Here is a 25,079-nt window from a genome sequence, read left to right on the forward strand (position 1 = left end):
TTATTATTATTAATAATAATGGTAACAATTTCAGATGAAACTGAATATTTTAAAATGTTAATATGTATCGTTATTAATTGTTATTTCTGTGTATCGGAATAAAATTACAAAATCACATTAAATGATGGGCTGAATTATGTGTGTGTGTACATATTATTCAAGTCAGCGTGTAAATTCATTTCTTGCTTTAATTTGTTGGGTTCCTTCCTTCCTTCCTTCCTTCCTTCACACTTTCTTTCCTTCCTTCCTTCCTTCACACTTTCTTTCCTCTCTTCCTGCCTCCTGCCTCCTCCTCCTCTTTTTTTATATCGACGTACAAATCTTTATTTAAATCACTTAAATCCGAGTTAAAGTTGAGTTCGCAGTTCGTTTCCTCTGGTGTTGAACTGAGCAGCTGCAGCTTGAACATAAAGTAAAGTAAAGGTAAAGTTTCCATCACTTTCTCTTCTGTTGATCAGCTGCTAACTCGCTTCATTAGCTGCTGTGCTAACAGAGCATGTGGCCAATAAGAGACAAGTAACTGCGTTTTAAACTCATAAACACGTGTTTGAAAGTTCATGTTTATTGGAGCTTCAGAAGATGATGATTTCCAGTGGATGGACAAAAAGACAGAGCCTCAAATATTCAGAGAAATGTATATTAATACGTTTATTATTATTATGATTATTATTCCCTTATAACATCAGCTTAATTCTTTACTGTGAATTTCAAATATGTTTAATACATTTATAATCTGGTTAATAGTATAACATGTAATTCAGTTGATTTTAATTCAGTTTAACCTCCTCTATGATCTTCTGAATTTTCAAAAAGTGATTTAGGAAATTCAAGATGGCTGACGTCTCATCCAGCCAAGGAGTGAAGAGAAACATGGCGGCCGATGTCCTCGAGCCCCCGTCCAAATCGTCCAAGGTCACCCTCCTGAGCCCGTACCTCCTCCTGCTGGAGATCCACCCCGACACCGACACCAGCCTCCCCGTGTGGGACGCCGTGAGGTCCCAGCGCGTCCACGTCGCCTGGAGCGTCAACGCCTACAGCGTCGGAGTTCGCTTGACCCCGGCGACCTCCGATCGAGGGAAGGACGCCTCCATCGCCGCATGGACCTCAGCGCTTTCCTTCGCCACCCAGCAGTCTCGGGCGGTCATCCAGTCGGTCGCTCAGCAACGTGACGCCTCCCAGAGCCACCCCTGCGTCCTGCTCACCTTCTCCCAAACCGGCACCCAGATATCACCATGCCAACCACAGAAGATCCCTCCGAAGCCGACTACCTCCCTCATCGTCCCGCTGCCGCTCATCATCTCCCAACGCCAGCCTCCCCGTCAGCCCGGCGCCACGGCCAGGAAATGTGCCGTCATCCAGACCCCAACTCCTGCACCTACCAAGCCGCCAGTCCCGTCCAAATCCCCCGTCCCCTGTCTTTTCCACACCAGGAGCTCCTCTGACGTGGACATCTGCGACAGGTTCCTCTTAGGCATGTGTCGTGCGGGGGTGAGGTGCTGGAAGCACCACACGCCGTTCCCCTACCACTGGCAGCTGATGTGCTCGCTCACCGACATGTGGGTCAGCATCTCGCCTCGCTTTCAGGTCCTGCTGGAGCGGAGCTACTGCGACGCCGCCCAAGAGGTGGTTTCCATCAAGGATGGGTGAGTCAGAGCGGCACCATCTCCCTGAGTCAAAAACAACAGCTGTGAGGTTTTAGTTGAAATCTTCTGCTGCGTTTCTGGTGCTTTAAACCCTGCAGACACGTGAGCTGCACCTTGAACTTTGATTCGATGGAGCCGGACGAACTGTCGAAGTACAAAGGAGTGAGACGGCTCAGCAACTCCGACAGGAACCCGTACTTCCCCAGCAAATGGAAGATCTACTGCTGGAACAACTGCGGCTGGGAAGAATACAAAAAGGTTCATGTTCTTCTTTTACTGTCAATTTGTGTTTCGGTGCCATTTCTCAGCGGCGTCCTGCTCACCGATTGGTTCGTCTCCCTGCAGGACGTGTCCCAGCTGCTGCTGAAGGCGATGGAGGAGAAGGAGCCCGAGTGTTCCTTCTTCATCGGCCTGCAGGAGCACAAGCTGGACTTCACCACCATGACCCAGACCCATGTCTCCACCGGGTTCCAGAGAGAAGTCCGCTGCCGGCCGGTGTACCGCCCCCCGGTGTCCATGCAGCCGTACCTGCAGTTAATATCCTGGATCTTTACTCTGTCGCACACTCAAACCTGCAGGTTCCTCTTCATCCCGTTAACATCCTTCCTTCCTCTTCCTCCCACACATCAGGACAGGAATCCTGCTCGAGCCCACCAGGCCTGCTGGTGATCCGCCAGGGGCCAACTTCAGCATGGACCCCCTGGAGGAGTTCAGCTCCTGGTATCCTCCGGTGTGGTGTCTGGCCCCGGAGGAAGAGTACAACCTGGTAGACGTCCCGGCGGGGACGCAGGCCCACCACAGGGTCTGCAACTTCTTCTACCAGAGCCTGTCGAAGATCAAGGTGGACGTCATCAGCATCCAGCAGGTCCAGAACCTCCTGCACTGGGACAAGTACCAAAGGTAAATCCAACAGTGAACCCGACTGCTGCACGGAAGATTTAAATATGTTTTCACACAAGAACTCTGGAATATGTCCTTTGCAGGCACAAGGTGCACATGCAGAAGCAGCACACGTCCAAAGAGCCTCTGGAGAGACACCTCTTCCACGGCACAACCAGAGACGCCGCCGCAGACATCTGCCACAACAACTTCGACCCCCGCGTGGCCGGCGTCAATGGGACGGCCTACGGTTCCGGCTCCTACTTTGCCACCGCCGCCTCCTTGTCCCACACTTATTCGGCCAGGGCGGGACACGACCAGGTCCGCCACATGTTCCTGGCCAAAGTGCTGGTGGGGAAGGCGAGTGTGGGGAAGAGCAACTACCGCCGCCCGCCGCCGCTCAGCCCCAGGACCAAGCACCTCCTCTACGACACCTGCGTGGACAACACGGACTTCCCCACCATGTTTGTGGTGTTTGACAGCTGCCAGTGTTACCCATACTACCTGATCAAGTACCAAGACGTCCCCAAAGAGGTCCCTATGTGAGGAGGAAGAGGAGAAGTGTTCACAAGCGTTCAGATGTACGAAGACTTGAAATGTTACAAAAGCTCAAAGTTCAGTTTGCTCTCGTAAAATGTACACAACGTAGATTATGTGCAATGAAGTTCTACCTCAAAGACACGTCAGCTAAAATGTTAAAATGCATTTAAAAACAAAAACATGTGAAGCACTTTTTCAAAATGTCTTTTATTTTGGTCATTTAAACATTTTTATTTAAACGTTTATTGAAATAAGCACTTTATTTTTTTTCTTCTTGAAGATGTTCTGAATCAAATTGACATCTGTCCCGTTTATGAAAATAAACAGTTCACCGGATACATTCGTGTCTCACTGCGTTTACATGAAGTTTTTAGTGTCATATTTTCCATCTGTTAAAATACAAACATATACCTGATAGTGTGTTAGTTTCAAATAGAGTCTCTTATTGTAAAAGTATTTAAAATATCTTCTATAAATCTTGATTCGGTCTTCAAACCAACATTTTTAGGTACAAAACACGATTTTCTATAAACTGCTGGCACAGTTATTTTTAAAATATCTGCAACATTAATTCCTTTAAAACCATCGATTAAGGATCCAGATGAAAACCGAATTAAAAGTAACTGTGCGTAATACACAGTTCTGTTTCCACTTGACCTTCACAGACGACCAGCACTTTAAATCAAAGTACTGGTGACGTTCAATGATGATGTAAAGCCTCATAAACTGTATGATGTACAGAAATGTAATAATAAACTAAACTGTCCCTTTAATTTCCACTCATAATTCAAAAGAGGGGTTGAAACAGATTTAGACTTTAAACAAATGGCCTCCGACTTCATCTCAACTCAACAAAACGCCACTTTAATCCTCAGTCGACTGTAGATGTCGCTTTAAAGTGAAATCTTGGTTAAATAATTTTTTGTGTAACCATGAATATATGATCTATCAGCGATTAACTTAACCGTCATTTCAAATTTCCATTGAAATGGCATTAACCATTTTAAGACGTGAAAGAAGAAATCAAATAAGAAGATATTACATTGTCTTGTATTTACAGTTTCACTTAAAATGTGCAATGCTGCGTTTGTTTTAGTTTTTTTTTTTTTACCATGATACAAATTATCTTTAAGACAAAAAGGAAAAAAGTAGCACAGTCACATGGATTAAAAAAATTACACTTTCAAAAAAACACAGGTCAGTCCTGAATAATGCACTTTCCACACGGGAACAAATCAGAGGGAGGACGACACGAAAACAAAGAAAGGAGATTAGACTGAGCTCTAAGTGAAGGATAATGAAATCATACTTAAAACCAAACTAGAGTCGAAACAGAGGAAGATGATGGATGGATGGAAAAACAACTTATTACTGACAGATATAAGGTTTGGCCAGCAGGTGGTGCCAGACGAGTGGACACGACAGAAAAGACAGGATTAATACACACGTCTTCAAACAGGGTCTGATGTTTGAGTGTCTAACGAGAGCTCCTGTCTCCAGCACAGATAAGAGCCGTGTGTGTTTTTCCCTTTCACTTTGTACACACGTGTATTTGTACACACTTACAGTACACAACGGGTAAAAACTGATCATGGAACAAACAAAAAACTCAAAACAGGAAACAGGGGAGTTGTTGGATTCACCAACACCTGTGACAAACGTCGTCTTTTCAGTCTCATCACAGTTTTTCTCTTTTCATCCGTGTGACTCCCGGTGACGACCACGTGACAGCGGTGCTGCCGGGGCGACCTCCTGAGAGGAGATCTGAGGATAGGCGGCAGAGGGGGGGTGTGTGTGCGTGCGGGTAAAAAAGCCAGCGGCTCATTCGCAGGCCAACTTGCTGTCAAAGCTCGACAGGCCGATGGCGAAGGCTTGAAGGGCGCACATGGGATAGTTGTAGTCCAGAGTGAAGATGTCCTCGGCCACGCGGCCAAACTGCATCACGATGTAGTCGGCTGGTTGGAGGGGAAACAGACTCGATCATGCACTGAGTTTATAACAGTATAGCAGAGAATAACAGTCCACTTAAATTCAATCAAGCTGCACCAAATTGAACACACTCATAGATATTAGTTCCCTAAATGTCCCTGATTTATTTAATCAAGATCCATGAATTATTCTCAGGGAAAATGTTAAAAAAACGCCCCCTATGTTCAATTAGGTGTAAAAAATCTGCTCTGTTGTTTTTCTAAATAATAGTTTCTTTCTTGCCTCATGTCTCCTCCTTTCAACAAGTTTCTTAGAAATACATTTAATAGTTTTTGTGTAATCCTCCTGACAAACAAACAAACGAGACAACAAAAGACAGAGGGGGGAATCTAACAACGATCAGGACGGATGTGTACTCACGGTCGTTGTCGTGAACTATTTGAAAGTTTTTGACGGAGGCTTGAGTGACTCGTCCGTGGAAGTTGAGCACGTAGGACTGCGTGTCGTCGTTCCACACCGGGGCCTTGTTGTGCAGCTCGATCAGGTTGTCCAGTGAGTGGCTGTGCCACCTGCTGAGGAGGCTCTCCTGCTCCTGTCACACAAATACATCCGTTCTAACAAGCCACACAACAGGTTTGTGCTAAAATAACACAAGTTTGAAATAAAAAGGAACCGTCACACTTACACTCTGAGGTCTCACGGGGACCCTCTCGAAGTTCATGTTCATGCCCGGGATGACTACGGTCATTTTACGTGGTCCTTTGAATCCCAGTACGTTGGTTTCCTGCCAAATGGCACAGAGAGTTTCGCTTCATATAACGAATGAACAGGAGACACACTGATGGCTGCTGGTCTGTCACTCACGTAGCAGATGGCGGCCAGTTCCTGTCGCGTGTTGCTCTCCTCCAGCAGAGCCCCGGGGTTCTTGCAGGGGTTGGTGCCGTTGTCGTACACGGTAAATTTGGTGCCCATGAGGTTGGACCTGTAGTGGTTGCATGGATATAACCTTTGGTCATAGTCCTGGTGAACTCAGCTGTTTGTCACACACTTGTTAAAGTTGATTTTATACCATCAGCACAAAATTCCATTGCCAAGCACGTCCCCAAAAAAGATATTCAGGATGTTAGGCAGATTTGACCTTTTACATTTAGATTCAGGTATGCTACTGACAAGCAGGCGAACCTAAGAGGAGATTGCGGTTTTACCTCAGTTTACCGATGAAGCTCTCTCCCTCACGAGACAGGTCGGTGGCGTCCACTGAGATAAGGTAGTTGGACGTCTTACTCTTCTTCCTCTTCCTGCCTGCCAACAGAAACACCTGGAAAAAGATGATAAACGTCTCTACATGTCTCTAAAAACTCCAACAGGGATATAATGAATTCTCAGAGCACCACGGCCCTCTCTTACCTTCTTGCCGTCCTCTCGCTCCATGTGCATGAAGTAGGTGGGGTACAGGCCGCGGTCCATGCCCTTCTTGTCCCGGGTGATTCGACACTTCACGGTGATGCCGCGTGGAGCCGGACGGAGGACGAACTCCTCCAGATTGGCCACGTCGATCAGCGAGCTGTCCGGTGTGGGGGATCCTGGGGTTACGACCTCCTGGGCAGAGGGACACACGGACATTTGAGTCATTCGGCTGGGATTGGGATTATGTGGTCTATAGCCTGAGGCTTGTCGGTGACTCACTGAAACGTCTTTGCCGCTGGCAGCAGACTCAGGCCTGGTGGAGTCTGCGTGAGGCGACAGGGAACGTGTCCGATCTTCCTCCGTATCCTCCTCGTTTTCGCTGGATTCGTCGAAGTTCATGCTGCCACAGAGGCCTGGTGAGGAAGAGGAGTTATTTGTGTGATGTTTATTCACACAAGACAGAAGAAGGACAATTAGTCCCAGAGGTTCAAATCCCAAACTACAGAAGAGTCTGAAAGACTTTATTTTGTTTCTTCCCAGAGGGTTTCTTTACTTTTGGTACAAAATTGTCCCTCAGGTGTATTTTTAAATGTTTTGGTTCGTACATTTCTCAAGAACTGATGCAATATTTAAGCAACAGTTGAAGCAGGGGCTAATGGATTACACAGTTACACTCACTCCCCTTTGAATAGTTATATATCGGCGGATAAGAATTGGACAAAGTGAGCTTTTTGAGAGATTTTACAGAATAAACAAAACAGAAAATATATGTTTATATTCATATTTTACATCTAAGTTCTATATTTTTTTTAGAAATTAAGACTTTTGCATTTCTCTGAAGGGTTTTTCTTCCACATGGAGGAGGCTGACTTCAAATCTGAAGCAGCAAAGCAAGAAAATGGAAGAATAAAGAATGAATCCAACCGAGTCATCTCCAAATATCTTTTTATCAGACAGAACTACACGATAATTCAGTTTGCTCATCCAACCAACATTTTACAAGTCTCTACTGAAGCTGTACCTGTCACAGTGGATGAATCTTTCTATTAGTCAGTTTCTGAGTTTAATGTTGGGAGATGAAGGCCGACGTCCCTCCGTGGGGTTGCATGTTTTCCACAGAGCGGTCACACGGTCGTGAAGATGTAAGAACGGGCCTGGCTGACTGCAGCCGATCTAGACTGCTTGAGACATCTGTCTCTTCACTGATAATTGGATTTATCCGCCGGGACGCGGCTCTTGGCTGCGGCTGCGGTTCGGTCTGAATGTGCTGTCAGACGCCGGCGTGGAAACATCTCGGTGAGCCGGGGAAACTGTTTCTGATGTGTTAATGTTTGTGATTAAATGTAACGTGTGAATCAAACGCTCGACCAGAAATGATAATAACATCTATAGAGTATGTTACAAAGTCGGACTAATTACATGGAGCCGGTCTTCACACACACTGGACACTTTCTACTTGCTCTCAGACCTCAGACACCTCCTCCTGGATCTTCAGCAGATTTAAATGAGGTCAGGGTTTGAATTGGCCGATGCTGTTTTGTAGAAGGCGAGTGTTGAAAGTGTTATTTATCACTGTTTAATAACATGATGGCAGGTTTTTTTCTGGTGTTTTTACAGTAGCTGAACCGTGGATGTGCATCTCTCCCCGAGACAAAGAGCGAGTCATTACAAATACAGATTGAGACCCACAGTGACTACAGGGCTCCAATTAAAATACCAAACAAAGTTGTGTGAGCCAGTGGCTCATGAAATCAACCATCTGGAAATGTCAGAGCGGACTCACAACGCTCCAACCAACAATCCGCTCAACAAAACCCAAAATAAAGACAACACATGCACAGAAAAGTTTGCACACGGCAGAAAATTAAGATTCACACATCATGGACAAAAATACAGACTTTGACTGAATGAGCTATCACATATTTCCTCCATGTCCTCAGGCGTTGGGATAATAAGCAAAGACGGGAAGCTAAAGATAGAGGACGTCTTCCTGTGTTTAACAGAACAATAACAACGAGCTCGTCCATTAATGAGACAGACAATGATATCTTCTACTGAGGCGTCGTCACACTGGAGCTCAGACTGGGGCTGCCAGATTATTGTGTAATGAAAGTCAAGATGTCAAGAAGACAAACTTTATTTTGTCTACAGGGGCAAGTGGATAAAAAAATAAAAATACACACACAACCCACTCTGGACTGGGTTTTAAGACCATAAACCTTAAAAAAATAAAAAATGCAGCCCTGGCAGCTGGTGGTGTGAGTGTGGCTGGCAGAAGCTGCACTGGTGCCATAGACTGCAGTGTGAACGATGCTCGGCCCTATTATTAAATGACCCATTTCTCGCTGCGTCACCGTCAATCACACCAGCGTCTGTATCTCTGTTCTTCACAGCAGCAGGAGAAGCTTCAGAGTCTCTGAGCTCCTGATCTGTGACTGTGATCACTTTAACTAAGACTGGATTCACACGACACACACACTCATTAAGATGACAGCTCATCCTGATCTGAGTAACCTCCTCTTGTCTCTCCTCTCTTTGGTGTTTATTTATATTTGAGCCTCACTTCTTCCACCTCATGTCACACTGAGCTTGTGTTGAACTGTCGAACATTGTTTACTAAAACTGGGAATGAGACCAGGCGATAGAGCAGCAACAAGGCAGCTCTGCACCGTGCTGCGAACAACTTGAATCGGATTCAACTTTTGCTGCGACGCATCACGGCGTCATCTGACAAGACGCAGCACTGGCCAATCACTAACATGGACTTGAACCAAAACCAACCAGGATGTATAAAACATTTTTGACTGTTGTGCTGTTTTTGGAGTCAGTCCACAACTTCCTTCTACCAGAAAAGATAATTTGTTGTCGATTTTGAGTCTCTGCTCTCCGGTATATAACTTTTTTGACTGATAATCTAGGTTTAGGAAGTGATTTATTAATCCAAACATTTAACACTTTGGTTCTTTCTTCCAAAAACAACAATTACACAGCTGTTTTTCTAATATGGGTGATATCTATCTTGTATAGTCTAAATCTTTGTCAAACGCTGAGGGACTCATCTCTGTCGGGACTCACCTTGTTTCTGCAGTAACTCGTGGATATCCGTCTTGGGCTCGAGCAGCGTCTCAGTGTCTCTGTCTCTCTCGGGCTCCTCACAAGCAGGGGACTGAGGCTGGGATTGAAGCTGGAACTGGGACTCAGACTGGGACTGGGACTTGTTCTGGGTTTGGCTCGGCGAGAGGATCTGGATTTTGGTTCCAAGATCAGGGACGTCTGAGCCCATGAAGGCTGCTGGGCCATCAATACCTAGTGAGAGAAACCAGCTGTAAGTCAGTTGGATGTAACTTTAGTTGTTATTGTTCTGGTTATAACAAAGAACCATAGACTGTAAATAAACATGGACGACTTGACCACTCCCCAAAAGTGAAGCCAAAGCGCCTCTATTGCCCACTGGTGGCTGGCGTCAGTATAGGTCATTAACCAAAGCACATTTTAACAGTGCCACATGCAGTCCTGTGTATATGTCTGGATATCAAATACTATTATCTAGATAGCTGTTAATTTATCGATTTGTCCAAACTTCCAAACTACACTGCAGTGGACGCAGTAATCTCAGACTAGATAAACATGTTGTTTCCCCCACGTTGTGTGGCACAGCGTTGCCCTTCATGTGTTTTCTGCATCACGCTGTGAAGCGGAGCGGCAAGTCAACAGAATATTGTCGCTGCTTGATCTCACAAACTAACCCTTCTAAGTAATCTGGTAGTCTGGCGGCTCGCTTTGTGATCATCCTACACTGGCAGGCAAAGACTTCCAGCTCCGGGGGAAATAAAGGATGGAGTGTTTTAATCCTCAAACAGAGCGCTCCACACGGAAATCAGTGAACATGACACAGTGGAAGAGTTAATGTAATGTAGCGTAGAAATTGGATGTTGACCACAAATGCAACACTTTTCTGGGAAAATAGCAGCAACTGTGTTTTTACACAAAATAATGAAGAAATATCCTTCATGAGTTGTTGATGCAACATTAAAGAAACAGCGGGGGGGGGTTGTTTGGTGATGAGTTGTTTCCCCCTCACCATCCATGTTGACATCGTTTACGATACTGGGTTGGAACTCCACCAGTGGCGCCTGCTCCTCCCCGCGCCGCGTCCTGGAGCGCCGGGGCCAGGCCTCCGTGTTGGGCTGGACCATGAGTGGCTCTTGACGCTTCCTCCGCTGCTTCTGTTCCAACAGTGCCCTCTGTTGACCAAACAGGGGGGGGGGGGAAAGTGGCGTGAAACTTTAGAAATGTGATACAGTCCTCTAGTGAACATTACAGGAGGTTGAGAGCATTTGACGTCGACGTCTCCACCCAACGAAATGAGACGTCAACCTTCTCTCCTCCGTTCCGGCTTCGCTCCACTTGTTTGTGTCATTAACATCTAACATTAGATTTGTTCATATATGTTTGTATGTTTGATTTACTCATTTAAAGGTTCAGTTAAACCACTGGATGTTTTAATGTAAAGAAACAAAAAGCTTCTTTAGCTGTTAATTCATGTTATATGGAAATTAAGCCATACTTAAAACCAAACAATCACGAGGCAAAGGCTCAGATACATCTCAAACAAAGACCAAAGTAATGGATGCTATGTCTCATCGGTGTTGTTTGCTCGTCCATCACATGAAGATTTGGTCTCAGGATCTTCAAATCGCGACAACACTTCTCCCTCTTCCTTCTCAGCTTAATGACTAAACCGAATTGACATGTTCCGTTGGCTCCTGTGATATAAACGTATAATGACTTCACGTTATATCCGCTCAACCCTGCGCCCCGGCCTCTGCGGTCAGAGCAGCCGATGGATTACGCAAGCCCGTTAATTGGCGTGTCAAAGGCACAACGATGAGTCCTGTTTAGTGATGCTGTTTAGTGAGCTGGAAGACACCGGGAGGCCTTGTCTCATATTTGTCGGGACTAAAAAGCTTTCATAACTCAGCGGTCATTGTGCCAGAGCTCAGGGTCGGTCTCGCTGTTTCCACCTCCCCTCTGTACAACCACACCAACCACACAGCTACCACTCATCTGTGAAAAACCTTATTTAATATGATTACACTTGTGGGGAAGTGTTGCAAATGTGGAAAATAGTCATTTAATGAATAACCTCATGATAAGAGTCGGAGCGGTACAATCCAGACCTACATTTATCACTTCCTCAATAGATTCAGCTGGGGAATCTGGAAAGATAATGACTAACAAGTTAACTGAAACCACAACAAGTTTATTTGTATAAAAACTGAGATTAGCTGCACACTGAACTGGGGTTGAGTGATAAAACAATATCAATAATTATCACAATATAATTGTCATCGATGGCAATATAACAACAGTCCCATATAGCTGATACAATGCTTATGTAATGTGCACTGTTATCAAGTATAGACAAATGTTTAAAACCATAACCTTCACTCAGGAGCAAAAATCTGTCCAAAAAATGTATCGTGATAATTACCGATATTGACTGATAAAAATATTTGTATTATTTACTTGATCTCATTTTCGGCCATATCACCAAGCCCTACCCTGAACTTATTCTACACACAATCAAAGTTTGACCAGTTTGTTCTCTCTTCCTTCACAGTGAACTATTTTGAGCCAATCTATTGTAATATTCCCTTCTTGTGTAAAGACTCAGCCCAGGATGTGACTTCATTCAGGCTTTTACAGTCTTTCCTTTGTCCGTCAAAACATGGGAAAAGAGATGGCGACTTGAAACATACTGTATAATCATGTGTGCCCTTTCAATCAATCTGATAACAATTACATAGGGAGGAGAAGAAAAAACAATGAGGGCACGCACATCATACACTGAAAAGTTTAAAGTTAAAGTTGCTTTGCTGGATATTACTGGAACAATCTCATCTCGCGACAGATGAAAAAAGAAAAACGTATGAAGTTACAAACCCGTTCCATTGACATCCTGAACAAGCGTGGGGCAAAGTTTCTCTACAGAAATAACATCACAGTTGGTCCTGTTGGTCTCGAGGTCAGATACAGCTAAGTCCCAACAGCAGCGTTTCTCCTAAGCATGACTTTCTCTTCCTGTCGCTCATTCCTTCTCTGGGGCTGAGCTGGAGGATCAATAAACCAACAGCCTCCTCTGGAAAAAAAACGCTCTGTCTCTCATCCAAATACTGAGCGCTGGAGTGTGAGTGTGAGTGTGTGTGTGTGTGTGTGTGTGTGTGTGTGTGTGTGTGTGTGTGTGTGTGTGTGTGTGTGTGTGTGTGTGTGTTGCTGTTGCTGACTGAATCAGTGGTCATTAGCACTCCAGAAGGAGAGAGATAGACAGAGAACGAGAGAAGGAGAGAGGGAGGCTGTGAAGCGCGCCCGGAGTGAGATATACGCTCAGTCACAATCATCCTGGATTTAATATCTGAATGGTTTTCATTTGGCGTTTTGAAACAAGGTGGGGAAAATGCTACAGTGAGTGCACACATAGGGAAAATGTTTCACTGTTTAATATATTTTTTTTCATATTTACCACAACTTTCATTTGATCTCCCCTCTGGGGCACGATTGCATGTGTGTTTGTCCTCGTGAGTTATGTAAGGACAAAAGACTCAAGTGAGGCTGTTTGGGCTGCAGCACACACACACACACACACAAACAGGAGCCCCGCAGTAAATCCTCCTCACTTTGAACTCACCAGTCTGGCTCTCCTGTTTCTCTCCGCCTGACGTTTGAGATAGCGGGCGCGCGGCTTCAAGCTCAAATCAAAGTGCAACGCCGCCGCTCTACAGCAACGTTCGGGGGATAAAGCGTCTCGCGGAGCGTTCGGGAGGAGAGAAAGGATGAAAAGAGAACAAACGTGTGGCGGAGGAAAGGCTACGTCTCGTCATGTACCAGACGATCTTCAGTGTCTCTGCTTCAGCTGCTGCTCGCATTTTAACCAACAACAAGCGTAAAGGGCACATTTCTCTCCAATCCTCGCTTCCGTTCCGTTCCAGTTCAATTACGTTTGATAACTTTTACAGCTCAGCACGGTCTAGTGACCAGTTATATTAGAGAGCTGCTGTCTCCCTATGCACCAAAAGCCATAATGTAAGATCTTCCTACCAACACTTGCTACTAGTGCCTAAGTCAAGGCCGGTAACTGAGAGGTGACTGGTTTTTACCATCAGGGCCCAGAGGCTCTGGAGATTTGACTTACCAGCACTTAACCAGTTTTAAAATATTTGCTTAAAACTGATTTATAACTGGTTATAACGGACGTTTGTTTTTCTTTCATTCAATCTTCCTTATCTGTGTTTTGTCTTGTTTTCCTTCCCATGGATTTTCGTGAAGCACTTTGTATTTTTGTAACGAGCGACAACAGGGAGCGGTTCAGGGTTGAGGAGGCAGTATGAGCATTAAAATTCCAAGTGACTGTGCAGGTGAAAACACTAATCAGCAAACTGCACGCCGCTGCATGATGTTGAAGCTGCTCCTGCCAACAGCTGGCACCCCTCGGTGACAAAAAGAGCAGAACACAAGGCCTTCTCCGCCCCGTCATTTACCAGTATTACGCAAAATCTTAGCTGGAGCTCATACGGCCGATGTTTGCCCTCAGCCTAAAACAGCCATCTTAGTGTGAGCAGTGATAACAGCAGGGATCTACAACACATTGGAGACACTACTTTCTCTTCAGAAAAATGAAAAGAAGCAAACAACAGACGCTTCCTACCTGTTTTTCAAGCTTCTGCTGCATGAGACTGGCGCTGTCATCTTCGATGCCGCTGCTGAGAGAAGGAGAAACATCGTAAGGAATCAGAGATTTCACATTTCACGAGGCATTTACATTGGATTTGGATTTTCTCTTCTCAAACCAGTAGAGGGCATCACTGCTGCTGCATTAATATGAAGCAATAAAGACCTTTTATCACGTATGATATTTAATCAAAAATAAACTATTCAAGGCATTACTGTAGCACAGTAGCAGCAGTTTTAAAAAGAAAATTCAGTAAAAAGAATTAAAGACATGTAGCTTACATCTCAGTCAAAACCACTAAATGGACTTAAACTTAAATTAAATGACCTCCTGAGACTGTAGCTGTAACGTGGCACCGCTCACTCATAGAGGAAAAAACGGAAGAAAGCTAGTTTGTACAGGGAAGAAAGAGAAGGACAAAGCTCCAGCTGAGAGAATGCCTCGCACTCCGGGTCCTCTGGGCGTTTACCCTGGACACCTATCTGAAGGGACTGGGTCCATGTTGCTTAGCTACATGGAGGAGAGAAAAGGGCAACAGCAGGAGTCTGTACTGTCAGCGTCTGAGTCAGAGACCTACACTACGTCTCCGCTGTCTTCCTCTGTGTGCAGGGTCACCGACTCCATTTCTCATATCTTTCATCTTTCCCAGTCGAGTAAACCTTTAAGTAGAACATGTTCTGCTTGGCGAGAATGTTTTTTTGATAGGAGGGGATTAAGGGTAGGAAGAGAAGAGTTATCGCCCCCATTAAGTAAGCTCATCGAATGTTTGACTCATTCCTCCGTCTCTCTCAAGTCGCTCTCGCATCCTCTCCAAAGGTCTAGTGTGTATAGGTGACGACACACACGCTTCTTAAGGATCTCATGCCTGATGCTCGCTGACGTGACACATCACAGCTCATCTCCGGAGGACAGTAGGTGAATGGCAAAAGGTGTCGAGTGCCGGAAACTCATTTGTGCCTTAATAAGCCCGTTCCACTCTAATTGAGAACACTGAACATAATCAAGGGCTGAGGACCAGAGGAAGTAAGACATTTGGGTGACAAACACACGTGGACACAGAGGAAGCTGTTGATGAGCTCGTTCTACTGTCACACATTCATTTATTTAATCAATTCGGACTTAACACTGAGCCAGTGAGTGTATATGAGAAGTGAACAGTGGGTAAAACCTGTGGATCGCTCGTGATTCACAATGGGGGACAACACATGCAAGCCAGATAAGTCAGCCAATAAAAAGCTGAAAACAACAACACCTCAACAATAGTAATCCATGTTTCCCCTCTGGTAAACTCTGGTATACTGGTAAACAAAGAGATTTACCTGGTGCTGACAGGCGTAATGAGCATCGTGTGAAATCATTAGCATTGTGTCAACACACAGCAGAAGCTTGAGTGTAACAGGAGCTCATTGAGTTCATGGTGGCAAAGATGCAAATGTGGCATCAGAATATCTGTACTGTGACATATCTGCTTATCCGGCCCAATGGTTACTTGGATAGTATAACTATTTGAGCAAAAATATTAATATTTAATAAAGTAATTGGATGTAGAGATTTTTATATTTTATCAAAATGAATTGTTGTTTCTTTTAAACTATTTAACATGTGCCCACGTGTACCAAAAAGTAGAAAAATAACGAGTAACAATAAAATTATGTTTATCTATTCTCTACTCAATTGTATCACTGCAGGATCAACATCTGGCAAAAGGGTCAGCTGATGGAAACTAGCCTCTCAGCTAACTCAGGTGCATTTATATTCGTATATGACCATTCTTAGTCATCTGGTACCAGTGTCTCATATCAATACTTGTAAATCCTCCTTTGAGGATCCTCACTGCTGACATTGGCACACGGATGGGAGAGGTCATTACGGTGTGTTGTGTGGTTTGTAGAGGCTCCAGACTTTAAGTTAGGAAAATACGTACAGGAAGGCCAGAGAGACTTACTAACTGTTTGTCTAAAACTAATGTGAATATCGTACAATCACGCCAAGGCATAAATAACTCTGATTAAAATGTTTACTAAGATTTCCCACTGAGCTGTGCCATTAATATGACTGTTTCCATGGTACAAAGCACAGTCTGGTTAATAACCTCTATATTATGTTACATTATGGGATGTTGACTGATGTTTTCTACCTCCAACACAATCTCTCTGTTGTAATGATACTGTTCACTCCTGAGCCAGGGATGTTTTACCAGATAAAAAACCTGCCACTTGATGAAGCACATTAAGATTGTTTCCAGACAAAAGAGGAATCAAAACTAGTGACTCATCTTATCAGTGAAAAGGAAATAGAAAATATGAAAAGATTAATTTGGTATTTGCGTCATGGATATTTTTTGAAGATCTTCCCTCGTACTCTAGATAAATACAACAGGTAATTGTAACTATTCACATGACATTTTATAACCTTAAGACCATACTAATTGACCATGCACCAAAATTGCTTTTCAACTAATGATGATCTGTAATTTGAAAAACAGAGTTTGAATCCATGCTTAAGTCTGTCGGTAATCTTCGAGTAATTCAACTCACAGGTGTAACAAGAGATGCTTGTTGTGTGAGTGTGTGTTGTGGAGTGTGTGTGTTGCCGTTTACCTTGTTGTTGCGTTTGAGGAGAAGCTGGCAGAGCTGGAGGGTCTGGAACATTTGGCAATTTGGCCCCAAGCCCCGGACATGTCGGAAATAAGAGAGTGACACAAATTAACAAGATCAAAAGATGTATGGGATATTAAATAAAATCGACAAATCCAAAATCCTATATGGGTTTATTAATTTGTTAATTGACTACAAGCAGAGGCTTTAATTTAGTGGACAGTTATTGATAATGAAGTCAGAGGATAATTGTTGAGCAGGTGTCGGTTAAAATAAAAGACAAGATCCCTCAGAGTTTATCATTAAGACGTCAATCTGCTGGGCGTCAAGACAATCCCCCCTGGATACGGACACACACACACACACACACACACACACACACACACACACACACACACACACACACACACACACACACACACACACACACACACACACACACACACACACACACACACACACACACACACACACACACACACACACACACTTGGTGCCTCATCACAGCTGTGAGTGATCAATGTTTCATCAGTTCGTCACAGCTTGGGTGACAAGAGAGGGACACGCCACTGTTGTCCCTTCCTTGAGTGTCAGACCAAGGTAACCATGGAGATTCCGGCTCCGTCAACAGCTCGCCTCCACCGGCATTGATTAAAAACCTGCATCCAGTTCAGTACAGCTCCATCGTAACTGGACGCCTTAGCACTGTGCTGTAAAGATTTACTGAGTGACAGAGGAGGAGGCGGCTGTACCAAGGCGTGTAATTGTTTTTCTGCTCCACATCTAAATACAAATACTCAGGACTAATATGATTTTAATGCACCATTGGTTCAGAGGGACAAGTTGATCAGTGACTTATTTCCAGAAGACAATATCAAAGCTATTTATAAAAAAAATCTGCATGGCATTAACCAGAGGGATCTTATAATTGGAATAGAGTCCAATTTGTCTGTTGTCAATTTTAATTAAAAGCCTTCCACTTTGCCACTTCAAAAAGAAAATTTGAAAGTTGAATGAAAGTTGAATTAATTCCTGCCACAGGCTATTCCAACTTGGAGAGCATGCAGGATTAAATGAGAGCTGATAAGATGAAATGCTTCACTGCCTGTGGCTGAGAGCACAGTGAGCACAAAGAGAAATGATACCAAATTATACCCAAATTACATGCATGAAAGGAGGACGGGTACAGTGTAGCTCTGTGGACAGGCAGTCTCTGGTGGCTCGTGTTGAGTATGGCACACATAGGGCGGTAAATTGTTTGTTTGCAATTGAGTGAGCATATAAGTGCGTTTACCACTGAGCAGCATCTGCAGCTATAACGATAGTTTATGGTCAGGGAGTGCAGGTTTTGCTGTATGTCTCTGTTCAGACACTGTGGTACAAAACCTGATAACTTCACCATGACAACACTTTCACTGTGAGGCTAAAGCGTAAATAATTATGCCGCTGCTCCTTCAAAACCTCTGGATTTTACTGTGAAGCCGCTTCAAGAGGTCTGGAGCAAGGATCTGATGATGTTGTGTCTTAATCTGTTTCCTCAGCATCACTGTGTCCTCCCACATGCTAGTCAAAGACATTAGATGCTTCAGGAAAACATGAAGTGGTTGATTTACAAATGCAATGATTTCAGGATGATAAAAGCAGACAAAGACGTCAACTTGGAAAGACGTGAAGATTCAAGCTTTTGGGGATGAGCTCCGATACCGGTGTCAATCTGCTGTAATCAAAAACGCTGTGCTTTCACAACATTAAATTATAAATCATGTCCTGCCTCCTGTGTGCTCTACCTAGGCGCCACTCCTCACATGAATGTTTCCTGTGAACGCGTCATATGTGAACCAATTTTCCGGATATTTCTTAAAGTACTTCTCCAAAAACAGTACAAGAGTAGTAGTGATACTGTGATTACAAAAGCATCTAGACATCACGGAGCCTCGACAAAGAGACGCATTTAACAGTCAGAAATAAATTCAGCTGTTTTAGAAATCAGTGGCATCTAGTTACGCATGTTTTAAGTGTTGTGAGTGTGCCACTTAAAACGGCATATAAAAAACAAGTTGGAGTAGACACACGCACGAATCGTCTCGACTCTGGTTACAGCGCACACGGTCACAGCCTGATACTCTGAATAAGTAAAGACGTGGTTGGCGGAAACATGAGCAAGAGGCACATCTTTGACTGCAGGTCGACCATCCAGCTGGGAATTCTAGCAGTGTGACTGGAAGAAACATTAAAACAGCTCTAACCCACCGTCCTGGCAGAGGCTGCTCTGCAATTCTAAACCCTGAAATACAGCTTGGACGACTGAAGCCAAAATCTGTGTCTGTGTTGATGAATGAGTCCAACTCGAACAAACAAACTGTAAGTCTTCCGAGGGCAACAGCAGAGTGGCTGTTTTCTAGTGCAAAGATCATAAACGTGCATGTGTGCAGCTACCTGTATGACCAGCGACTGTAGACAGGCTGAGATCCCTCATTCTTTAAAGTGTCCATGGATGCGGCTGCAGGAATTTATAGTCCTGGGCTTCTCCTATCTACCCTGTTGCAAAAATATTCATTTACACTGGAGCTCAGAGTTACTGTGCAATCGTGCCCCAGCGGTAAGCCCTGCAGGCACCAAGAGCTCTGCTGTTATGTCACTGCGAAAGAGTAGCTGTGTCCCACCCAGGGGAGTAACATCTCCCAGTGTTGAGGCAGACTGAGGTTGGGAGGGTTGGAGCTGTTGTTACCATGACTTCACACTTCAGGCAATGCACAGGGATTCAGCTGGGGATAGGTATGACAGTGACCAGCTTAAATCCTGACATATCACCTCATCAACATTAACAGAGCAAAGTGTGAATGTTCGACGAACTTCACCAAAGTTATATGAACCGACAGGACAGGTAGCAGCAGGGGGCAGGCGGGAAAATCTCTGGAAAATGTCTTACTGTTTGACATAAAGCTGGAAGTATTTCTAAAAATATCTGTCACATTAACAGCTGTCACCAAAGTTCCTGTATTTCTCTGCTTTCCACAACTTTCAGAATCACTCATTTCCTCTGACTCATAAAAGGAAGACACTGCTTGTTGCCCTGTCTGGCATCTCGGTTACACATGCAATAGCGGGAATTTATAAATCTTTAAATAACCCAAATGCCCCCTTGATATCACTACGTCGCTCGGTATTGTCTGTCAGCATGCGAGTAAAATATTCCAGTCATCATTCCCCACAATATGCCTATAGATCACCCTGTCTAAAAACAGACAGTGTGGGGGACTTCATCTAGTTGCTAGGAGACCAGAGCCTCCCAATCCTGTGTTGTTTTTTTTCCTGTGCTTATTTGCAAGAGCAGGGGAAAGAAAGCACAGAGAAAAATGATGAGCGTGTTTGTGTTTGTTTGTCCTGAGAGACGGTGGGATAATGACAAATATGTCAATGGATGATGAGCAGGGGAGCCATTCACCAGAGGGAGTAATTACTGAGCTCAAAACAAATGATGGAAATGTGCTACAAGAGCTGGTAATAATACTATTTCTCTTGGGGACCACAAGGGGAGACACATGACGCTCCCTACAATGATGCTCTATCTTGTTAAGGTGGATAAGAAAGGAAAGCTGCTGTTCGTTAAATGTTTAGCAGATGGAGTCTTCTTCGGCTGAAAGCAGCTACTTAACATGATGCTAGAAACTCTACCTCGTCCTTGACATACAGCAAAAACTGTACAAAATGTTTGTAGGGCTGAATTATTCAAGTGAGTTTCTTTGGAAATACCAGAAATGTTTCATCTTCCAGTCTCTCAGCACATGAGAAACTGAGTGTGTTACTCAGGGCCAGCTGGGCCGTGTGTGTTTGGAATCCACGGGACAACCACAGTAAATCACAACTCAACCACAAACTATGCTTGAGGCTGCAGAGGTCAGCCGCTAACCTTGAGGAGAATTTTCTTCAATTGACTTGATTTATAAGGATGGTGAAACACTGTTCATACAAGATGACTCGCTGATTTTAAATGTCATACCAATTCCTTTTCGGGAGGCCTGCACCACATGTAGATTAGCCAAACCCTGGTTGGTCAACTACATGTTCCAACTGTGCTCACAATTCCTGCAAAACCCCTGATATATATATATATTGGTGGGGGAAGCTTATTCATAGCCTTTCTTTACTTGTTCAACAATATACTCATACTGTTATCATGATGTGTGGCAGACTACACAGCAAGCCTGCAGTGTTGGAACAGTGCAACAGAAAGGAGGAGACACATTTATCAGCCTCCCACTTTCAACACTACACTCATGTTGGGAGTCTTTGCAACTTTACACTTGTGATGCTGTTATGAAAACTGTTGTCTCCTCAGATGTGTCAGCCAGAGACCGCCAGTCACCAGTTCAATTCAAAGGGAGGAATTATTACGAAAGTTCTCGTACTTTGGGAAATTTTCCAGTGACACACTCTTACAAGGAGTAATCATAAGACACATAAAGACTGAGATTAATGCAATTGTGAGAGATGAATTAAAAGGAGTAGAGAAGAGTACCTCATTCAACCGCCTTTCAAGACTGATCATTACAAAACGCTGCGACAGACATCTGTGAACCAACACAAACTGTGTACATCACAGCTGGTGTGCTGATCAGGAATGAGACCATGGCTGTGTCTCACATTACTCAACCGACACAGTAACAAGGCCAAGACTTTTCCTTGGGTAAGATCGCAAAGCTTGTGAGACATCTGGGGAAAACATAAATATGGTGGTAGCTATGCAAAGTTGTTTTTTATCTAATAATCCTGGATAAAGCAAGAAACATACTGATTTGTGAGGTCATTTGTAAAGAAAATAGCTTTTCCTCACCACTATGATGTTATAAACAATACTTTGGATTACATGTCTGATAAAATCAAATAATCAGACTGCAACTGTAACAGGAAAAGGTGGGAGCTACTCTGATTTCTATCTCCCTGCCAAATGAAAGCAGACCTCTGCTCCAGTGTTTGAAATTGCGCAGCTTCCATCGTGCACACACAGAAGCATATACGACCCTTTCTGTCCAACACCTGTTTGTGTGACCTGTCGAGTATATGTCAGGGGAAAGCTGCAGGAAGCACTCTGAAGCCCGACGCTGAGGCAAACTCTGTGTGGAGTGTGGCTATACTAGCTTTTGCTAAATGTTGTACATTGTACCTCAAACATGACGGTATACTTTCCCAAAATGTGTACCAAAGATGCAAAAAGATGATAATTAAAACGACTAAATATATGACTATAACAAACATTACGAGACGGACAACGCACGCACACCCTCACCTAACTCCCCATCATAGCTGACTGTATCTGGGAGTGATCACGCACCTTACATACATACTCAACAGGAAAAGAGGGGGGGAAAAACCAAACAAAACCACAAATATACATAAGTACACAAATACACACTGGGGTTAATCGGAAGGCAACTGCTCCAAACCGTGAAGCAAACAAAATTCTCCCTTGAGCCGCTCAGTGAATATTTTATTATTTCAATTTTGAGGATATCTTTGAGGCATTGGGAAATAACAGGAGTCTTGGCAGTAAGAGCCTCATACCACTGGCTATGACAGATGTGACTGCAACTATTGAAGTTAAGTAAAAGGGACATACTTTAAATTCCTGTAGGTATGAAGCTCTGGGCATAGCTCCATCCGCAGCTCCTGCTCCCATTTAGTTCTGGCTTTAGTAGTACCACTATCTTTAAATAGCATGTGGTGAGTTATAGATTTTTTAAATGAGTGGACTGTGGTTTGGAATTAAAGAAAGCAGATGGACCCATGGTCGTTTTGGGGGGAAGAGATGGAAAGCTGGGGACAAAGGTGGTGGCGTTACCCCGGCTTGTTGAAAGTTGAAGATGAGATGAGATGGAGGTGGCTCAAATAAGAGAAGTAAGAAAAACTAAAGAAAACCCCATCCAAATATGAAGCAGGGAACAAAGTTGATCAGAGCAATTAAGTGTTTTTTATGTAGAGAAAAAACAAAGTCTATTAAAGCTCTGACTGCATATTCCCACTCACTGAACGCAAACACGACGGAACAGTTGATATCTCCCATAATCCTCGGCTTCCTGAACCAGAAGAGCTGCCACCGTAACAAATAAACCAAACTCTGTTTAGAATTCTTCATATTCTAAGAAGTTACCTCGTTGAATATTGGAGATAAACACTGTTTTAAAATGGCTTTTTAACCAATCTACAGCACAGCATTACTCTGGAACTTTTTGGTCTTGATTCTGGTAATTTGTGCTGCGACATTAGAGACGTTTTCAGACATGAATGTCCACACAATTAGGTGCAGACATTTTCAAGAGTTTGCCTTTCACACAAAACACATTAGGAGGTTGTCTGATTTAGAAGAGTACGAAAAAACATGATTCCACTGCAGGATTCTTGTGTTTTAACACGTTCTTTGTCTTTCCAAGTTGACATTGCTGGCGTCTTCTACGTGTATGGCACCTCTTTTTCATCCTTAGATATTTGTATTCAATTTGTTTTTTCAGTTTTGTGTCTGTCAACGCACCCACTCGCACGCTGTGAGTTTCTGGATAGTATCTAGCTGCCGACTCACATGGGCTCACTTACAGATTCTCCAGAATTTTTACCAAGGGGCTGCAGAAAGAACTTAGGAGTTCAGTGCATGTCTGAGAGCAGCTTCAGTCAATTACGCTCTTCTTGCAGGAAATCACACCCCCTCACCAAAGTTACATTAAGCAAGAGTAGACTTCAGGGCAAGGAGTGGGAATTAAAGAGGAAACACTCTCCATATTCCAAGTCAGTGGGCCATGAAACTCGTTTTTTTGCTTCCTGGAAGGTAACAAAATTTTCATAGTGTTGATTTAAGATTTAGAAACAGTTGCCAGATTTTGTGTAACTTTTAAATAACCGACTGGTTTATTTCCTAGTTAATGTATATGTCTACGGCCGTATGGCTCATTCGGGTGGTGTAACAACCATACAGGAATGCTTTGACACGGCACAGACAGACGCTACAGACTGACGTGCTCAAACATGACGTGCAAACCTTGTTGTGTTTCTTCCTGTTTGTTTTGCATCTCACTCACTGAATTCAAACACAAGGCTGCACCGTGGGAGCAACTGCACAAGCTCCTATAACACAACCGGTGATGCAAATCGTTTAATGAAACAGTGATGTGGTGTTGTCTAGTCATTTAAAAGGTAGATAGATAGATAGATAGATAGATAGATAGATAGATAGATAGATAGATACATAGATAGATACCTCAAAGCTGTCACTGTAAAGAAGTATGTGCTAATGGAGGTATTGACAATACAATACTTTAAGTATAAGGAGATGGAAAGACACAAGTAACCCAGGCAGAGTATTGAAGCCAATTATAATTTATAGATAAATACCTGAAACTATACAAAGTTGTGCATTGGACAAACATAGCCTGTAAAAATTAATGTTGCAGCAGATGTAAGTGTATTTAAAAAGAAGGTGAAAACAATGCTAGAATAAAGCTTTACAATATAAAACTACAGATATAAATATATAGAAAATGTCATATATTTGCATGTATACTAATTCCAGTGAAGTCAATAGGTAAGGACATTGCTCGCGACGCATTGTTTGTAATGACAAAGACTACAGATGCTAAATAAACATGGGTGGTCTTGTACAGAATTGCACAACACGGTGTTGCCCACTGTTGTTGCGTTCCTCAACTCCCACAGGTTCGAGGACACGTACATTTAGCCCCCTGGTTACGTGTGCTAGCTTTTTGTGGTCCCAGCTGAAGGTTTATTCTCCAGTGTGGGGCTAGTTATCCCCCCACCCCCACGAGTATGGCAGTAATGTCTACGGGCGTTAGCTCCTCCGCTGAGCTCGGCGTCCAGGGACCAACACTCATCGTCGAGCCGAGAAACCCGCTCCTCACGCGGCCGCTGTCATTTGTTTTTTTCCTCCCCGCCAGCTGGGGGAACGCAGGAGCTAGCTTGTTACCGTTAGGAGCAGCTAGCGTTAGCCGCCTGGACGCAGCGGAGCTCGGGAGAAAGTTGCGGGGCGAGAGTTTAAGTTTCTCGGTGGGGGGGTGGGGGGGGAGAGAGAAGAAAAACAACAGACGGAAGAGCCGCAACTCACGCAACAGTTTGACGAGCTGAACAGCCGCGACGGGAGAGTAACGTGTTTTAATTGTATTTATTTACCTTATGCTGTAGTAACTCATGTTCGTCCGCGGTTGCTAAGGAAGATCCTCGTGCGGCGGTTCACGGTCTGCGGAGAACTGATGTTACTGCGGTCCTTAGTTACCGAACACACCAAGAAGCCGCGCTGCGATTGGTCAAGCCGCGATCTTAGGCGGACGCTGATTGGAGGATGTGCCCGAGCGG

General features: G+C 44.0%; 2 protein-coding genes across 7 annotated transcripts; one reads left to right on the forward strand and one right to left on the reverse strand.

The window, feature by feature from the left end:
* The first annotated feature begins 277 nt into the window (after positions 1-277).
* On the forward strand, positions 278-3,400 carry LOC117757731 (protein mono-ADP-ribosyltransferase TIPARP-like). The gene is made up of 6 exons (XM_034579112.1): positions 278-423; positions 803-1,643; positions 1,742-1,901; positions 1,989-2,176; positions 2,274-2,543; positions 2,627-3,400. Exons 2-6 carry the CDS (start codon positions 832-834, stop codon positions 3,066-3,068), a joined length of 1,872 nt encoding a protein of 623 aa, XP_034435003.1. The 5' UTR covers positions 278-423; positions 803-831; the 3' UTR covers positions 3,069-3,400.
* Positions 3,401-3,975: 575 nt separating this feature from the next.
* On the reverse strand, positions 3,976-25,012 carry zmp:0000000711 (tubby-related protein 3). 6 transcript variants are annotated; one of them, XM_034579056.1, is made up of 12 exons: positions 24,897-25,012; positions 16,728-16,769; positions 14,104-14,155; positions 10,480-10,642; positions 9,474-9,704; positions 6,678-6,811; positions 6,399-6,590; positions 6,197-6,309; positions 5,856-5,973; positions 5,677-5,775; positions 5,412-5,583; positions 3,976-5,017 (listed from the first exon to the last, which is right to left on the reverse strand). In XM_034579056.1, the coding sequence occupies exons 1-12, from the start codon at positions 24,914-24,916 to the stop codon at positions 4,884-4,886; spliced, it is 1,470 nt and encodes a 489-aa protein (XP_034434947.1). In that variant the 5' UTR covers positions 24,917-25,012; the 3' UTR covers positions 3,976-4,883. The 6 variants fall into 6 exon arrangements, with proteins under 6 accessions (XP_034434947.1, XP_034434946.1, XP_034434944.1 ...); XM_034579055.1 differs by having other exon boundaries at positions 14,104-14,158; XM_034579053.1 differs by lacking the exon at positions 24,897-25,012 and adding an exon at positions 19,161-19,667 and having other exon boundaries at positions 14,104-14,158.
* Positions 25,013-25,079: the final 67 nt, after the last annotated feature.

This window comes from Hippoglossus hippoglossus, chromosome 23 (genome assembly GCF_009819705.1).
Source record: "Hippoglossus hippoglossus isolate fHipHip1 chromosome 23, fHipHip1.pri, whole genome shotgun sequence".
NCBI classification, from domain to species: domain Eukaryota; kingdom Metazoa; phylum Chordata; class Actinopteri; order Pleuronectiformes; family Pleuronectidae; genus Hippoglossus; species Hippoglossus hippoglossus.